Source organism: Lampetra fluviatilis, chromosome 29 (assembly GCF_964198595.1).
Source record: "Lampetra fluviatilis chromosome 29, kcLamFluv1.1, whole genome shotgun sequence".
NCBI classification, from domain to species: domain Eukaryota; kingdom Metazoa; phylum Chordata; class Hyperoartia; order Petromyzontiformes; family Petromyzontidae; genus Lampetra; species Lampetra fluviatilis.
Window position 1 is genome coordinate 2,644,241 of NC_136303.1, and position 16,430 is coordinate 2,660,670.

Consider the following 16,430-nt stretch of genomic DNA (forward strand, 5'->3'; position numbering starts at 1 on the left):
CTAGGCCGTAACACATTAGGGGGACATTTTATGGAAAAATTCATCACCGGAAAACAACATTTTACCACGAACAGCTGTGGCAACTTGGTGAGGGCGGTTGCACAGAGTGATTGGAGTTCTGTCGTGCCAACGAAAACAACGTGTGTTTAAACTTGTGCTTGATGAAGAATGGCTTGTCAATAGAACTTACAACCCAGGATAGTCGTGTGACCTCTGTCTGTGAACTGATTGGAAATCGCCATCCCCGGTTGCTCACTCGGGGGACCAGAAGTCACGTGTGTCCAGATTTGAACAACAATTTTTTTTTTACTAAAAGAAAATAAATTGTGGCAAAACCGCTAGCGGTGCTGATTGCCATCAACAGCTATGCTAAAGTTGCTCAAGATAGCCTTCAGATTAAAGCAAATGCACCTGCATGGCTCACAAGTCACCGATCACTCGTTCATTTCTCTGAGGAACTCACAGGGAGCGTTTGTGAATGTCGGCCACGCCGTGCTCTGGCACAGCAAACGTTACTTAAAGTTTCAAAATGCAAGCAAGGTGATTGTTAGGAAAGCGGCCACCTCTTGTGTGCGGTTGGTCAGGTGGATCAGGGTCAGAGCAACGAGCTGGCGATGCTGATGAGATTCTTGGCTCGATCCTGCGTTTCAGCCACTTGTGGTGAAATGCGATTCTTAACAACAAGGGTTGACATACTCAGTCCGATCGTGACTCATGACGTAATATGTTTTTCCTCCCCCCGCCAATTAGAAAATTTAGCATCGATTTTAATGCCCTTTTGATGAGCATTTTTCTCTGTAGCAGGATGCATGAGAAAGCACACACCGCTCCCATGTTGTGTGTGAAATGTATTTATCCAGAGGCTGTTCTTTGCAAACATGACCGATGATGCACCGGCTGAAGGCACGATACGGATAGCGCAGTCGGGATTAAATGTGGACGAAAGATATTACGTAACAATGCAAACTAATTGTGCCCGCAGAACTTGATCCTTGTAAACGTCGAAAGTTAACATATCCCATCGGGCTGTCTCCTGGTTGAATGATAGGCAATTGAGTCAAGTTATTGCGCATCTGGAGATCGCTTTATACTCGTGACGTAAAAAAAAGCTTTTTTTAATACTGTTATGTAATTGACCGTTAATGGATTATTTTCCCCTGCATTGCCTCCATTGTTTGTTTTATGCAAACGTTTGCCTTGAGCTAAAGTTACACTTTTCCAGATGTCATGAAAAATTTGCAACCAATTAGCATGCAAAAAAATATATATATCCCTCGCAATGACTAAAGCGTGCATGAAGTTGCATAATAAAACAATTACTCTCAGACCATCAGGCTCACCCTGCAATTTCGAGTTAATTTGTTTCGTTGTGTTTGTGATGATATTTACGTGATCTGTATGATCCGTGACACTCAATACTTTCTCTCTTGTATCCTCCCCGACCCTTCTCTATTTTTGCCATCTCCCCCTCAATGAACGCCTCCCCGATCCCTTCCCTCGTCCGCTCTTACCATCACAGGTGCTCCTCTCTCCGTGGTCATCTCGCCCTCGGTGGGAGAGATCAGTGTTGCCGACTCCAAGTTTTTCATGTGCACCGGTAAGTCACGGGGTTGCATTCCTGAACCTTGACCACCGACTGTGTAGCTGGTAGCAGTGCCAAGCCCGAAAAATCCCATATCGGTGGAATGAACGCCGTCAATTTTTTTGCACGTGGCACAAATCCGTGGACATTTGAAACGGTGCAATTGAAATCTCGAGCATGAATATACCTTTGTAGGGAGCTCTTCGCTATATTGCCCTGGATTTTACCATGATGATTACATTCAGACACCAGCAGATTCTGGAAACTTAATATCAGCAGGTTATGTTTAACTCACTCGTGCTTGAATTATTCAAAGCAAAATGCAAAAAAATAATAATGTGATTATAGAAGGGACGTGTTGAAAATGTTTAGTATAATTGTGATAGCAGTTTTATGAGTATCAGTATTCCAGTCGACTAAAGGGTCCTCCAGTTTGATAGTAGATGTGGCTTCACAAAGAAATGTGTGCAAGTACAAAGACAAAGATTCCCCTTATAGCCTGACCAGACTGTTGGGGCAAGTGCTTTTAGCGAGTACCTTTGAAGACCGGAATGACACACGAGGGGGTGGGTGGCCAGCACCACGCCCGGCCACCTTTGTCTCCCCAATGGCGATGTTTACACACTGCACCAGGTACTCATGTTAGGCTGAGTCGGCCTAAGGGAGGCCCAGGACTGGTTCAGATAATCGTCACTGGTGTTGGTCGTGAGCGGGAATCAAACTCGAGTCGCCGGGTTTGTAGCGCGATGCGCTAACCACTACACTACCGCTCCCCTCAAGTACACTCACAAACATACGTTTTTGTGAGGTACACACACGTACATCCACGTACTTGCATTTGAATTCACTGCCACTGAGCATACTGGAATGAAGCATTACGAATTTCCTATTAATGTACATTGATGCGAACCATAGCTGGGTATCAAACCCAGGTTGCCACGTTCGTTGCACCAACTGCACCACAACTGTTTTCTCACGTTGCGCACCCAAAATATGAACTAAACTAAAGAGTAGTGACCTTGAATTTGTATTGCTCCAAATGGACATTTCCTAAGACAGCTTGAGAGGAATCGCAATGACGGTGGTGGTGGTGGTGGTGATGATGATGATGGCGATAATAATGCGCAGAAAAGTCATTTCGTGTATTTATCTTCTCAACATGGGGCCTTGAAGCCTGCTGAATGTGATGGAGGGTGTAATTAAATAGGACCCTAACCTCTGCTTGTCATTTGACTTCAAGAGTCTTTAATAAGGCCATGGGGGGGGTGGCAGGGGGGGAGACGGTTGGTGTGTGCAGCGTTCCTCTCATCATTAATACACATTCGGCTATAAATCAAAAAGTCTCCGCAGTGACCACTACGTTCCGACGCGGTGCTTAAATCATCTGACTGATTGGCAGCCAGCCTTCAAGGGAAAAAGGCGACCGCCACTAGCTGTGAAAAATAGCGTCCCGTGGCTTTTTTTATGGCCATTGAATTGTCTTATATGTACTGAAAGTAATGTGCGATGAATATGTTGCTGAAAGGGACATTAAGGAAACCTGGTAAGGAGTTTGGGGAAGCTTAACGAAGGTGTCTGGCTTAAGCAAAAACAAAAAAACTGGTTTACTCTCTTCTTGTTAAAGTTTCTTTGAATGTATTAGTGTAATTTATACACAGTACAAGCCCTGCACATAAAAAATATTTTATTACCTTATTAAGTCTGGCTTGTTGCCAATATCAGATTTATAAGATTTCAAAAATGTTTTCATTTAGCAAAATACCACTGTTGGAAAATATGGAAACTTGTTAAGTGAAACGGATTCGTAGGGAATGACTAATGGCAGTTCGTGTGTGCGTGTGTGCGTAATGTGCGTTTGTGGGGAGCGGTTGTGTCACAGTCAGTGCACTACGCTATGAACCCGGTGACCCGAGTTCAATTCCCGCTGATGGCCAACACCAGTGATGAATATCTGAACCGGTCCTGGGCCTCCCCTAGGTCGACTTAGCCTCAAATGAGTACCTGGTGCCGTCTGTAAATATCGTCACTAGGGAGATAAAGGCGGCCGGGCGTGGTGTTGGCCACCCATCCCCTCGTGTCCCGTACCGGCCTTGATAGGTGCTCGCTAACAGCACTTTCCCCAACAATCTGTTAAGGCTACAAGGGATAGCTTTGTCTTTGTGCGTTTGTACGTGTGGGCAGTGATGCTGTGGCGGCCAGCACACCACAGCACAAACCTAGAGGCCTAGTTATAATTTGTGGCCATGCACAAGTACCAGTGGCAATTCATACCTGAACCTGGATTGGGCCTTTCCTAGATAAATTCAGACTAAAATAATTGTGGCATGCATGCAGTCAGTACAAAAGAAGGTCTGCACAATTTATTTCAAGGTCGTTATCACTATTTATAGACAAACCAAACATCAAGGCTATTTAAAATGTGCTTAGAACTAATTTTGGTAGAAGCAATTTAAAAATATTTTTTATTTCCATCAGAACATGAAAGGTCACCTGGCCCTCTATGCCCTCGCTGTGTTGCGATTGGTCCGTCCCATTAATGATTCTTCAGTGGGAATGGATATGCTCACGTTGGGCTCATCCGCAGTATGCACGAACCGACGCATTAACCAAACCTAATTTCCTCTGCCATGGCCTTGGCAATGACAGAAGAGGAGCATATCTACGGCTCCAGATTGAGTGCGAGCCGCAGAGCCCATTAAATTTGGCAACACGTCTCACCGCTGCACATTCGACCTTGGTTTATCTGACTATGAATTTGGACGTTGCTTAGCACGAACAGTAATGGCCCCCTCCAAAGATTTAGTGTGTGTTTGCGAGCGCATTATTTCAGGTTTAAGTGGGCCATCATATGTAATGGAAACTCACTTAGACGTTGTTATTTAGTGTCCGTTTCGATATAAACACGGGCCACTTAGATTTAACCGATTCAGATGCCCCCTGCGCTTGACTTTGACAGTGCGTGACATACGAGAGGTTAAACTGTTGCAGGCGCTGCTTGACTCTTGCGTGTGCGCGTCGGCGATTATGCGGCATTGTTCTTGAGAAGCGCGCTCATCTCGCGAAGGTGTGTAAGTGTGCCGCTTAAACCGCGCGGCGCGAGGCGTAGGCCCCGGCGCTAATTGCGCACACGCGTGCCAGTCGGAGCGCGGTGCCTCGTAATCGCTGCTGCCCCTGGGTCAGCGATGAAGAGAAGCCATTTTTTATTTTCCTTAAGCGGGGCCTTCGTCACATTGTAATGATCAAATTGGATGCGAAGTATCGCTAACAGACTGACTCAATATAATGTATTTTCCATGTTTTTTTTTTTACAGTAAATGCAATGCCAAGTTCTACATATCCATTCCAATGGCTTGTTAATTGTCCACAACAAAACAGCAACTATGCCCACTTTAAATTCCACGGCAGTACAAGACAAAATACACTGGCAATGTAGTCAGGCAAACATCTTCGTGCTTACTCGTTTCACAGACATTTCTGCCTGTACGTACACCCATCTGTTTGACTACATTACCTACCCCTGTGTTCAACCATCTGTCCATCTCTTCATTTGTCTGTTACCTACCTGTATGCCCGCCTGTCTGTCTACTTATTTGTCTTGCTGTTGGTCTTCCTGCCTGCCTGTTTGACTGCCTTATCTACCGCCTGTTCATCTCTCCCTCCACCTCTCTCTGCTTGTCTGTCCATCTATATTGCTTTTTCCCGGCTGCCCAGCTGACTCTGCGTACACACCTGCATGCCCGCCTGTCCATCCTTTCTTTCAGCGCGCACCTCCGTCTCCCTCCTTGCACACCGTGCATCGATAATCCTCCGCTGCTCCTGACGCGGTTGTCTGGCTCGACCGCCTGAATGTGAATTCGTAGTCGCTGCTCTGCATCTGCATCAGCCGCACGACAACAAGAAGAAGAGGAAGAACCCCCGTCTCTAATCTCCGCGCCTCCCCGCCCAACCCCCCGTCCGTCTCTCTCCCACCCTTCTCCCCGCCACCGGCAGTGAGCGGTGACGTCGCGAGCATCGCGTGGTTCGACCCGCGCGGCGTGGCCATCGAGAGCAGCGACCGCGTGTCGGTGTCGAGGCAGGAAAACGAGGTGGCGCTCACCATCTACCGCGTGACCGTCGACGACGCCGGCGTCTACAAGTGCGTCGCCTCCGCCACCGACGGCACCACCGGCGAGGGCACCGTGATCGTCAGCATCTACCGTGAGTGAGCGCCGCCCCCCGCGGGTGTTCGCCGCCGGCGCGTGTCCCACCATGGTTGTTTGTGGTTGTTTTGTAGTTGTTCCGTGGTTGTTCCACGGTTGTTCTGCGGTTGTTTTGTGGTTGTTCTGCGGTTGTTTTGTGGTTGTTCTGCGGTTGTTTTGTGGTTGTTCTGCGGTTGTTTTGTGGTTGTTCTGCGGTTGTTTTGTAGTTGTTCCGTGGTTGTTCCACGGTTGTTCTGCGGTTGTTTTGTGGTTGTTCTGCGGTTGTTTTGTGGTTGTTCCGTGGTTGTTCCACGGTTGTTCTGCGGTTGTTTTGTGGTTGTTTTGCGGTTGTTTTGTGGTTGTTCCACAGTTGTTCTGCGGTTGTTCTGTGGTTGTTCCGCGGTTGTTTGGTGGTTGTTCTGCGTTGTTTCGCGGTTCAAATCCGGCAGCCGCAGCCTCTGGTTTCAGAAGAATCAGAATCTTGATTTAGATTGCTGGAGGAGGAGGAGGAATCCGATTAGCTGTAAAGATATTTTTTACAGATGTTCGGTATGGAGGTGTGGGCAGATCAGTTAGGTTATAACGGCAAATGATACAAAAAAACATGACAGTAGTGTGACATGGAGACAAAGGTAATCAAGTCTCTAAATATGAATCAATGACTCATAAATACATCAATTATATATATCTGCTTTATCCAGCTTGGGCAAGGCAACACAACCAACAAAACCACACCAAGATAACACACAGCCCCTCAATCAAATGGCACAGCTTAATTCTGTGGTGTGTGTGAACGGTAAATGTTCCATGCGCCGTCTGCTTCGCAGTGGACGTTAAATCGGAATCCTTATTTATACTGCAGGAGGAATCCGATGAGCTGTGAAGCTCTTTTTCACAGATGTCCATAACATCCCATGACATCGTTATCGCGAGAGTGGGCCATTGTGTGCCTGCGGGTGTCATGATTAAATAGCAAACCACCCCCCCCCCCACTGCGATGGCAATACCCTGCTAAAATGGGTCGTGAGACTGGGCGAGGCCTTCCTGGAATATTATCTGGAGAATTACTCTATTGGAAATCACATCAGTGGCCTTCCTACTTTGAAAATGTATTCAGGAATGTCCTGAACAATAGTGTTGAGATTCAGTGAGACATTCCTGGTTCAAAAAGCATAACACGAATCACGATAATAATATGTAGCCTAAGGTGAAATTTACCACCCTCTTTTGGCCTGTGTTCACAAACACCCCGACCCCAAGGAGAACCTTCAACCCGTGCTCAGGGGCCACCGCCAACCTGGTGCCCGCAGGAATTAATCTATCTGCTCGGAGCGCTTTCCATTGGTGCAGTGTTCAGCGCAGCGGTTAGCGCAGAGGCTGACGCTGAGAACCTGTCAAATTGAGTTTGAGTTTCAGCCATCAGCGGTGATGCATGGGCCGAGTTTGCAGGGGGGGGGGGGGGGCACGCCCTCCCCCCCCAACTGGACACTTTCACCAGTGCTGGGGAGATGAAGGCGGATGAGCGTGGTGTTGCTTACACCACCACCACTTCCCTCCATTCCCTCCTCCGTACGCTGTGCTGGTCTTAATAGGTGCTCACTAACAGCACTTGCCTCAACAGTCTATGAAGACTATACAGGGGGGGGGAGGGCGGTGTACTTACCATATTAAATAATACAGCAGTGTGCTACCTTGAGCATGATTATGCGTGGTTTTGTTATTGTTTTCTAGCGACGAGCGGTAACGTCTCGCAAGACACAATTGAACATCCGTGGCCCCTGGATCAATTTACAGTGACATGAACACCACTGCTGCTTCGCCCGCATGAGAGATGTCTCATCGTGCGTAATTACTTTGAATAAATGAAACTGGGCCATCGCGGTGCGAGTCATTTGCTCTCGCTATTTCGATTCTGAAATAGATATTAACAATTTGGTTCGCGTAAGTCGCAGAACTGTACGAATATTATTATTATTATTTGATCTCCAAGATTATTTCTAATTTTTACTTCTTGAATTGTTTGGAAACTGATGCCGATAGGTCACTTTTAATATTTCGGTGAATCATTCGGTGGAAGAATCAATGGCCATGAACTATCGTATGCCGGTAGTGTACCGCCTTCATTTTATTGATTTACTCTTGAATGAAAACATTGGGGAAATGCAGTGAAAATGGTACATTAGAGTGGTGCATTGCAATCATAATCAGTGACACACACTGATTCATAGCCGGAAAAAAAAAAACATTTTAAGCAGTGGACTCTTCATGTAAGAAGCAAACAAGGAAGAAGTCTCTCACATTGGACATTCGTGGTTTTAAATTCACTCTTTCATGTGAATGTCAATGAAGTGAATTAAAGCGGGGTGGAAAATAGATAGGATGGACAAAAACTACTCACACGCCCTTGGAAGTCAATGAATTCTCCTCACAAACGATATTAAGCGCCCCGTACATATGTCCACCAATGGGCAAAACTCACAAATCTCCCGGGCCCCTTCAACCAGCCTCACCTCCTCTGTCTACCAAAATAGCTCTAATCGGTACCGCACCGCGACTCAATCAGGCGTGCTGGGGGTTCAGTGTGGGGTGCTCCTAGCTGCTACGAGATGTCTTGTCAGCGTGGAAGAGTAGACCAAAGTCACCTGCTGTGAGAGAGGGGCTTTCTCGAGCTTCTTCTCGTTTGAAGGCCTTCTCCGCCGGCAGTGGTGTGAGCAGGCAATGCAACTATAAACGATTACACGATTTAATGTAACCAGGTAAGGCCCACTGAGCGATATAGCTCTTTTTTTAGAAGTCACCTGGCCACAATTGATCGCTCGGCGAAGTGGCTTCTCACGTTGAAATATAAAGCAACCAAATACTCAATGGCCAGGCCGCCCCCTTTCCCTTTCAGTGTCTAGCTCATCACTTTGCCTGTCTATGAATGAAGTCATTCACTAACAGCTGAGAACTGTGTCCAGTAAGTCTGAAACTTTGCAATCGGGAGTGCAAGAGAAACAGCCGAGCGTAGACAAGGAAGTGGCGATGTGCTTTGATTGTTTCCCCTTCTGCCCCGGTGCCGGCCGATGTTCTGGGCGGGGAAACCCGCTCATCGCGGCCGCGTGTCTAAAAATCATCCTCGTTTTTAAAGAGAAAAAAAAAATGGCTTCCACCACCAATCTCGACCGAATGCTCGGCATCGTCCGTGGCCACAAATATATCGCGTGGGATTGCTTTCCCCCCCATCTGCGGGGGCAAGGTCAGAGTGCGACGGAGACCTAACCGTTGCCTTCTCCCTGCGCTGACAATATCTCCCGAACAATTTGGCAAATCTCGAGATGTTTTGTTGTTTTGTTTTGAAGGCCACATTTTTGAGCCAGGGAGCCCGGCATTGGGGGTTTCGAGGTCAGAGGTGAAGTTTGCAATACCCCCTCGGAAGTTGCTCCAAGCGGTTGTCAAAATGGGAGTCGCATATCATTTTCGTGTTCATAAATGTTTATGATGGCCACTAATGTGAGGACTGTTATTTTTTATGTCCTTGAATTGTAATGTGCATAAGGCTGAGTTAACCTCGAGTATACATGTTTTTTTACATTTCTAGGTGTGTAGGTTTGTAAATGGTTAAGATATGTATGTAGTTGTTTTACATACGTATATTTATATAAATGTGGGTAGGTCGGTATGTTTGTAGAGAGGTGGGTATATTTATAAACCAGTATGTATATAGGTCGGGAATTTAGGTGGACAGGTAAGTAGACATAGGTGAGGACACAAGAATGTTAAGAGTGTTTTGTAGGTAGGGAGGGAGGGTAGGGATGTGGATACATGGGTTAGGTAGGGTTTTGGGTATGTGAGTAGGTAGATGGTGAAGGTTGGTGAAGCTGCTAGTTTTATACGTTGGTATATTTTCTTTAATAGACAACATGATGAGAGTCCTCTGAGATCACAACTCCCTTTTGCAAAAGGACCCTGACGTCATTAATTAATAGATGCCATGCTTCATTACATAGCAAGAAGGGACTGGGAGAAAGTTATGCGTTTGAAAAACAAATAGGAATCCACAATGCCAGTCTTATTGCCCACGTTAATGAAGAGTAAACCTTTGCAGAAGGCATTTCTGTAAGGAGGTGAAGGTGGTTGATACACAGAACTATACATGGCAAGGCAGCGAAGAAAGAAGGGAAAACAGATGAAGAGGTGGTCAAAGAAAACGAATTATTGTATGAAGGCTAAACACAAATTGTGATTTATTCCTGGTTCAGAAGACGTTAAGCAATTGATGGATATAGCAGTGATGATGATGATGATGACCGCAAACTACATCAGTCATTCCCAACGTTGGCTGATGGAAAACAATGCTGCCAATTCACAGACGACCCATGGCCCTAAAGATATCTGAATTATAAAAATTTAATGATGCTGAAATTATTAATTTAGCATTAATATTTCAGCAGTTCTTTTGCGCTTGTTATCCGTGGTCTAGAGAGAAGTGTGAAACAGTGCCGCAACTGTCGTCCACTTATAGGAAGAGCACCTTGGTGTACTCGTAAATCTGTACGTGTGTCTGTGTGTGTGTACGTGTGTCTTTGTGTGTGTGTGGGGAGAGTGGAGAGTGTCCCATACCTGGGCAGTGTGCTCATGACCGGCTCCGGTTTGACAGCAGAGGTCTCACTCCGAATCAGTCGAGCGGCAATATTTTTCATCAGCTGCATAACGCTGTGTGGAAGCTACCTGGTCTGTCGCTCCACACGAAGCTTCAGGTCTTTTCAGCAACAGTCAATCCCTCCCTTCTCTACGCTTGCGGAACGTGGACCCCCCTAATGGAACATCTTAGCCAGTTAGAAACATTTCGGCTGGCCTGCCTACGATCCATCCTGGGTTTAGCCAGGCTGGATTGTGTGAGGAGCTCACAAATCCTTGAAATATCTGGCAAAGTCCCATCGGTGAGCACCTCCGGCAGGCAAGGCTGAGTTGGCTGGGTCATGTAGCCTGCATGCCCAGCCACCGCATGCCTAAACAGCTTTTGTTTGGCCAGATCAAGGGGGCTAAACTGGCTTGGCATAGGTTAGAGATGGAGATCGGCCTCTGTGGAGGAGGCTCGTGAAGGATGCTACTGGGCAGTTGGAAGCAGTCGCAATCCAATAACAACAGAGGGCGGAGGAGCGACACTCACAACAACGAGCGGAGCGCCGGGTGGCTAACGCACAGCAAGTTGGCACAGTAGGGGGCACAGGTGGTGCATCAGCCACTCATTTCAGTCAGCCGACCCGTGGCACCTGGGTCTGTCCCGTGACCTCGTGCCAGCAGGCGATCGACACTTCACGTGGCCTCAACATGCCATATAGCCTGGCACAAGCGTCGTGGTGATGTCACCGCCACTTAGTGGCGAATGGCGGTTGTTGTTGTTGTTGTGTGTGGGGAGTGATTGTGTAACGGTCAGCGCACTGCACTACGAATCTGGCGACCCGTGCACGGCCAAAATCAGTGACGATTATTTGAACCGGTCTTGGGCCTCCCCTAGGTCGACAGCCTCAAATGAGTACCTGGAGCGGTGTGTAAACATTGGCACTAGGGAGACAAAGGCGGCCGGGCGTGGTGCTGGCCAACCACCCCTCGTGTGCCGTGCCGGCCTTCATAAGTGCTCGCTAACAGCACTTGCCCCAACAGTCTGTTAAGGCTCTACGGGGGATCTTTGTGTTTGTCTTTGTACAGGGTGCGGTAACGCAAAGGGTTAGTGCGCTGTGTCATGAACCCAGTAACCTGCTGTGATCTCCCTTGACAGCCTCCACGAGTGATGAGCGATATTCGAATCGGCACCTCAGGGCAGTCTGTGAACGTCGTGCACCCAGAACTTTGGGAGGCAAAGGCAGCCTGAGCTGACGTGATGACCACACCATACCCTCACGCTCCGTGCTGCCTTAAATAGGCTCTCACCAACGGCACCTGTCCCCACGGTGTTAAAGGTTTCCATGAGGGGTGGAAAATCATAGTTTTTTTTTTAGATATTTTTTTTTTCCATTGGGTCTGCGCTGGCTCAGACAGTGAATAATGCACGCTTGTGCGTCGCTGTTTGTGTGTGTGCATGAAGCAGTCAGCATGATGCCCTACGAACCCGGCGACTCGTGTTCGATTCCCGCTTATGGCTAACGCCAGTAATGATTATTTGAACCGGTTCGGGGCCTCCCCTAGGTCTCAAATAAGTGCTTGGTGCGGTGTGTAGATGTCACCACTGAGGAGACAAAAGCAGCCGAGCGTGGTACTGCATACACACCCCTATCGTGTGCTGTGCTGGCCTTCGTAGGTGCTACTCGCTGACAGCACTTGCCACAAAAAGTCTGCTGAGGCTTTACGGGGGGGTGGGATCTTTGTCTTTGTGCATGCGCTCACAGAGAGGGTGACCTTCAAGGAGGCTCGCTCGCCACAGGAGTTCAAGGAGGGAGATGACGCCATCGTCGAATGTCATGTGATCAGCTCTCCTGAGCCCGCCGTCATGTGGAAATTCAACGAGCGCAACGTCATGATGAAGAAGGACGGTGAGCGGCACGCGGCACGCACCCATGCCCCATCATCGTGGCTGCCAGAGTGGTGCAGTGGTAGTAACACTTGTCCTACGGAGCAAAAAATCCCTGGGTTTGAATCCTGACTCGGGTCACTTTCTGCGTTGATTTCGAATGTTCTCCCCGTGGTTCTGTTTGGGTTTCCTTTGGGTTTTTAGATTCCTTCCCAAACATCTCAATGCTGAAAATGTTCCTGTAAATTATTTGGTTTGGGATGACACAGTAGCAACATCTCTCCCTCGTGCAGAAACCAAGGCAAGGACCCTCCCAATACAGAGTCTCGATACTCGGTGACCTGACCACAAATGTTAGCCCACCGAAGTGGCTTATCACGTGGGAATTTATAGCGGCCAAATACTCTCCAAACGCGCGATGTTGATTCTAAATGCAGAGGGAAAAACTCGGAGGATCTGGAGAAAAATCCACGCAACCACAGGGAGAACATTCAAACTCCAAATGTACAAGCATTGTCAGCGTCGGGATCGAACCCACGACCTCCTATATACCGGGCGAGGTGGTCAACATCTCGCCGTGTGTGAATCGCCCTCTGACCCCGGGGGGGGGGCCGCGGTGTGTGCGTGCGTTGCTCAGCCCGCTTCTCGCTGCTCTCCAACAACTACCTTCAAATCCGCGGCATCCGCAAGAGCGACGAAGGAGTCTACCGCTGCGAGGGGCGCATCCTGGCGCGAGGCGAAATCGACTACCGCGATATCCGCGTGCTCGTCAACGGTGAGCGCCGGCGAGAGGAGAAGGGGGGCAGCTTGGGATTCTATTTCCTGCAACAACAATTTACGTCTTCTTGGTTCTTTCGGTAAAGTCACGTAGAATGGAAATAATAAAATAAACATAATAAAATAATTCTCACGACGTTTCGGCCACAACGCAAGCACCTGAGGATGGCTGCTTGCGTTGTGGTCGAAACGTCGTGAGAATTATTTTATTATGTTTTATTTTTATTATTTTATTACTTCCCTTCTACGTGACTTTACCGAAAGAACCAAGAAGATGAATCCCTGCAGTCACGAAAGCTTTAAATCGAAACAATTTACGTTTAGTAGTAGGTTTTTACCCTTTTAAACTGGTACAAAACTGACACCTTTATTTTTGTAGCAGTTTAAAAGGGTAAAAACCTACTACTATATTTTGCCACTGGTAAAAGAGATCTCATAGTGTAAATTTACGTTTAATCTAAATGCAACCGCATCTCATGAAACAGAATCGAACGGTGAGTCTTGCTTCAGGGGAAAAGGAAAAGTAGATATTATTAAATCTTGACTTAAAGCGTTCGTGACTGCAGGAATTCAAAGTCTTAGGGTCTTTCGGTAAAGCCACTATCTACGTGGCTTTACCGAAATACCCTAAGAACAAAAAATATTGTTTTTAATGGATGACAACAACAGCCTTCATTAGCCGCTAAGTGAGAAGTCATCACAGCATTTGTGCCAGGCTAGGTGCCCTTTGAGCCACGTGACGTGTCTAAGGAGGTCATGGAACAGACCCCAGGTGTTATCGTTTCGCTGACCGAGGTGACTGGCAGATGCCAATGCAGCTACAGCAACACCCCCGGTTTACCTCGGGGCGATGCGTTTCTTAAAGACGCAGTGACGAATGTCGAAACGACGGCAATCGAAGCGACTTACAAGGTAGTAGACAAGCTGGTGCTGGTGGTGGTGGTAGTGGACGCGAAGGCTGAGAGGTGACGGACAACCTAGAAAAGATGTACGGCTCCGTCAGCGACGTAAGCTTGTGGGGTCGAGGCGACGCGAATCAGGCTGCGGTTTTACTAAAGCGACGACGTGAAAGTGGGGGAAACAAATCGGGGTATCGCTGTACCTTGTCATTATTGCTGGTGCTGCCGCTGCTGTTGCAAGCTGCTGCTGCTGTTGCTGTCGCTGATGTTGATGCCCCCCTCGTACAACTGTCCCCTCGTCGTCGTTATCCCCGTCGCAGTGGCCCCGACGGTGCGCGTGCGGCAGAACGCCGTGAACGCCACGGCGGACCGCGGAGAGAATGCCCGCCTGGTTTGCACAGCCGACGGATTCCCCGAACCCATCATCACCTGGACCCGGTGTGTGTTACGCGTGTCTCTGTGCGTGCGTGTCTCTGCGTGTCTCTGCTTGTGTCGGTGTGTTTGTATCTGTGGTGTGGATGTGTTTCCCTGAGTTTGGGTTTGAACCGAAGAAGAAAATAAAAATTGGTTTGGATGTGAAATTTTGGATGATCCGGAAATGGGGCCTCACAGGAAGTGAATGTAATTTCCACGGCATCATTTCAGTGCTTTTCCCGCAACAAAAGTGTCGTCACATGATGTCGTTTTGACGTTATGTGATGTCACTTTTTGCTTAAATCATTCAAATGTTTTTTACTTTGAAAAATAAATATTCAAAGATTTATCTTTTGAGTTTTGTCATAATAAATGGACCAAATTTGGTGAATAAACAATGAATGTCATTGTAATTTCAGAAATTAAAATCCTAAAATCTGAAATTTAGCCTCAGATTTTTTAATATTAAACATGTCAATCTGGAACGCGTTCCTAATACCTTGGGGCTCTGTGGTGTCGTGGTTCGTGAACTACGCTACGAACCCAGCGACCTGAGCTCGATTCCCAGTCTTGGCTAAGATCAGTGGCAACTAATATCTTAACCTTTCCCTACGGAGTGCCCTATGAGTCAATCTGGTTACCTGGTATGTAGTGTTATGAACATCATCACTGAGGAGACAAAGGCAGTTTGGCACGGTGCTAGCCTCACCACCCCATGTGTGCCATGCTGGACCGAATTCATACTCCTTAATTACCGGCGAAACGTCACGGCAGTCGAATTGGAAATGTTGACGTGGGTTTACACTCCAACACACAACCGATGTGCTGAGCTGGTAACTGATTGGCATGTTTTGTTTAAGTGACAAACCTTACCAATTGGTTGTGTCGGGTGGTGACGGGTTTAACAACACATTTATATTCACGTGATATAATCTAAAAAAAAAACTCTATTATGAATTCACACTCCCTGTTGACACCTCCTCCAACCGTCCGTATCAGTGAATGGGAAAATCGTTGTCGTTTTGTACATGTGAGCGTGCTTGCATTGCTTGTGTGTGTGTGTGGGGAGCGGTAGTGTAGCGGTTAGCGCGCTGCGTTATGAACCCGGCGACATGGGTTCGATTCCCGCTCACAGCCAACATCAGTGACGATTATCTGAACCGGTCCTGGGCCTCCCCTAGGTCGACTCAGCCTCAAATGAGTACCTGGTGCGGTGTGTAAACATTGCCACTAGGGAGACAAAGGCGGTCGGGCGTGATGCTGGCCACCCACCCCCTCGTGTACCGTTCTAGCCTTCATAGGTGCTCGCTAACAGCACTTGCCCCGAAAGTCTGTTAAGGCTATATGGGAGATCTTTGTTGTACGGTCACCATGGTGATGTCATCGTCACTTAGTGGCGAATGGCGGGTATTGCTAATGGATTATTTGCATAGACCACTGTGCATGTTTTGCCTTCCTTCGTTTGTTCGATGTTGTGACTCCACAAAGATCCGTCTGGGAACGGTGACAAAAGCTACCGTTTAATTCTGTCTGCTTTTCAATGCCTACTATTTCCAGCGTGGCACTTAATGCACTTGCTCACCGGAGTCCATACTCTGCAGTCTAACTCCAAGAAAAAAAGTTAAGCGATCTTGGTTCAATGGAGCACTTAATCTCTGCGCCATTTACAAAACGAAAAAAAAATAAAACTCGTCTGCCTCTCAACTCTCCCTGTCCTCTGCTGCTAATGTTCCCAACTGCCCCAACTGTACGCCCTCATGCCAATGACGGCAACCTCTCGTTCCAACCCCCTAAACGAGGCACGGGTCTTGCCATCGATTTTTTTATTTGGTTTACGCTCGCGATACGTGCGTCAAATTGTGCAGTAATAATCAACATTTTTATCACGTGATAGAAAAAAGTGTCGTCAATCTGTCGTTTCCCAGCCTTCTCATTGGCTAGAGCTCATGGCACACACCGACCAGCGCTCGATCTGATTGGCGCATCCCCTCCGTAATTGATGCCCAGCGCTGACCATCAGTAGGGGGGGGGGGACCACAGCTCGCTGGGCGGAGGGGGGGGCAGTGGGGGATGCGGGGGGGGGGGTACAA

The 16,430-nt window shown here is 47.8% G+C and overlaps 1 protein-coding gene across 1 annotated transcript in view; it reads left to right on the forward strand.

The window, feature by feature from the left end:
- NCAM1 (neural cell adhesion molecule 1) overlaps positions 1-16,430 on the forward strand; it is a 209,225-nt gene that overhangs the window by 124,403 nt on the left and 68,392 nt on the right. The window contains 5 exon segments of the mRNA XM_078869992.1: positions 1,520-1,597; positions 5,573-5,779; positions 12,129-12,272; positions 12,888-13,025; positions 14,247-14,364. Of these exon segments, the coding sequence (XP_078726118.1) occupies positions 1,520-1,597; positions 5,573-5,779; positions 12,129-12,272; positions 12,888-13,025; positions 14,247-14,364 (685 nt within the window).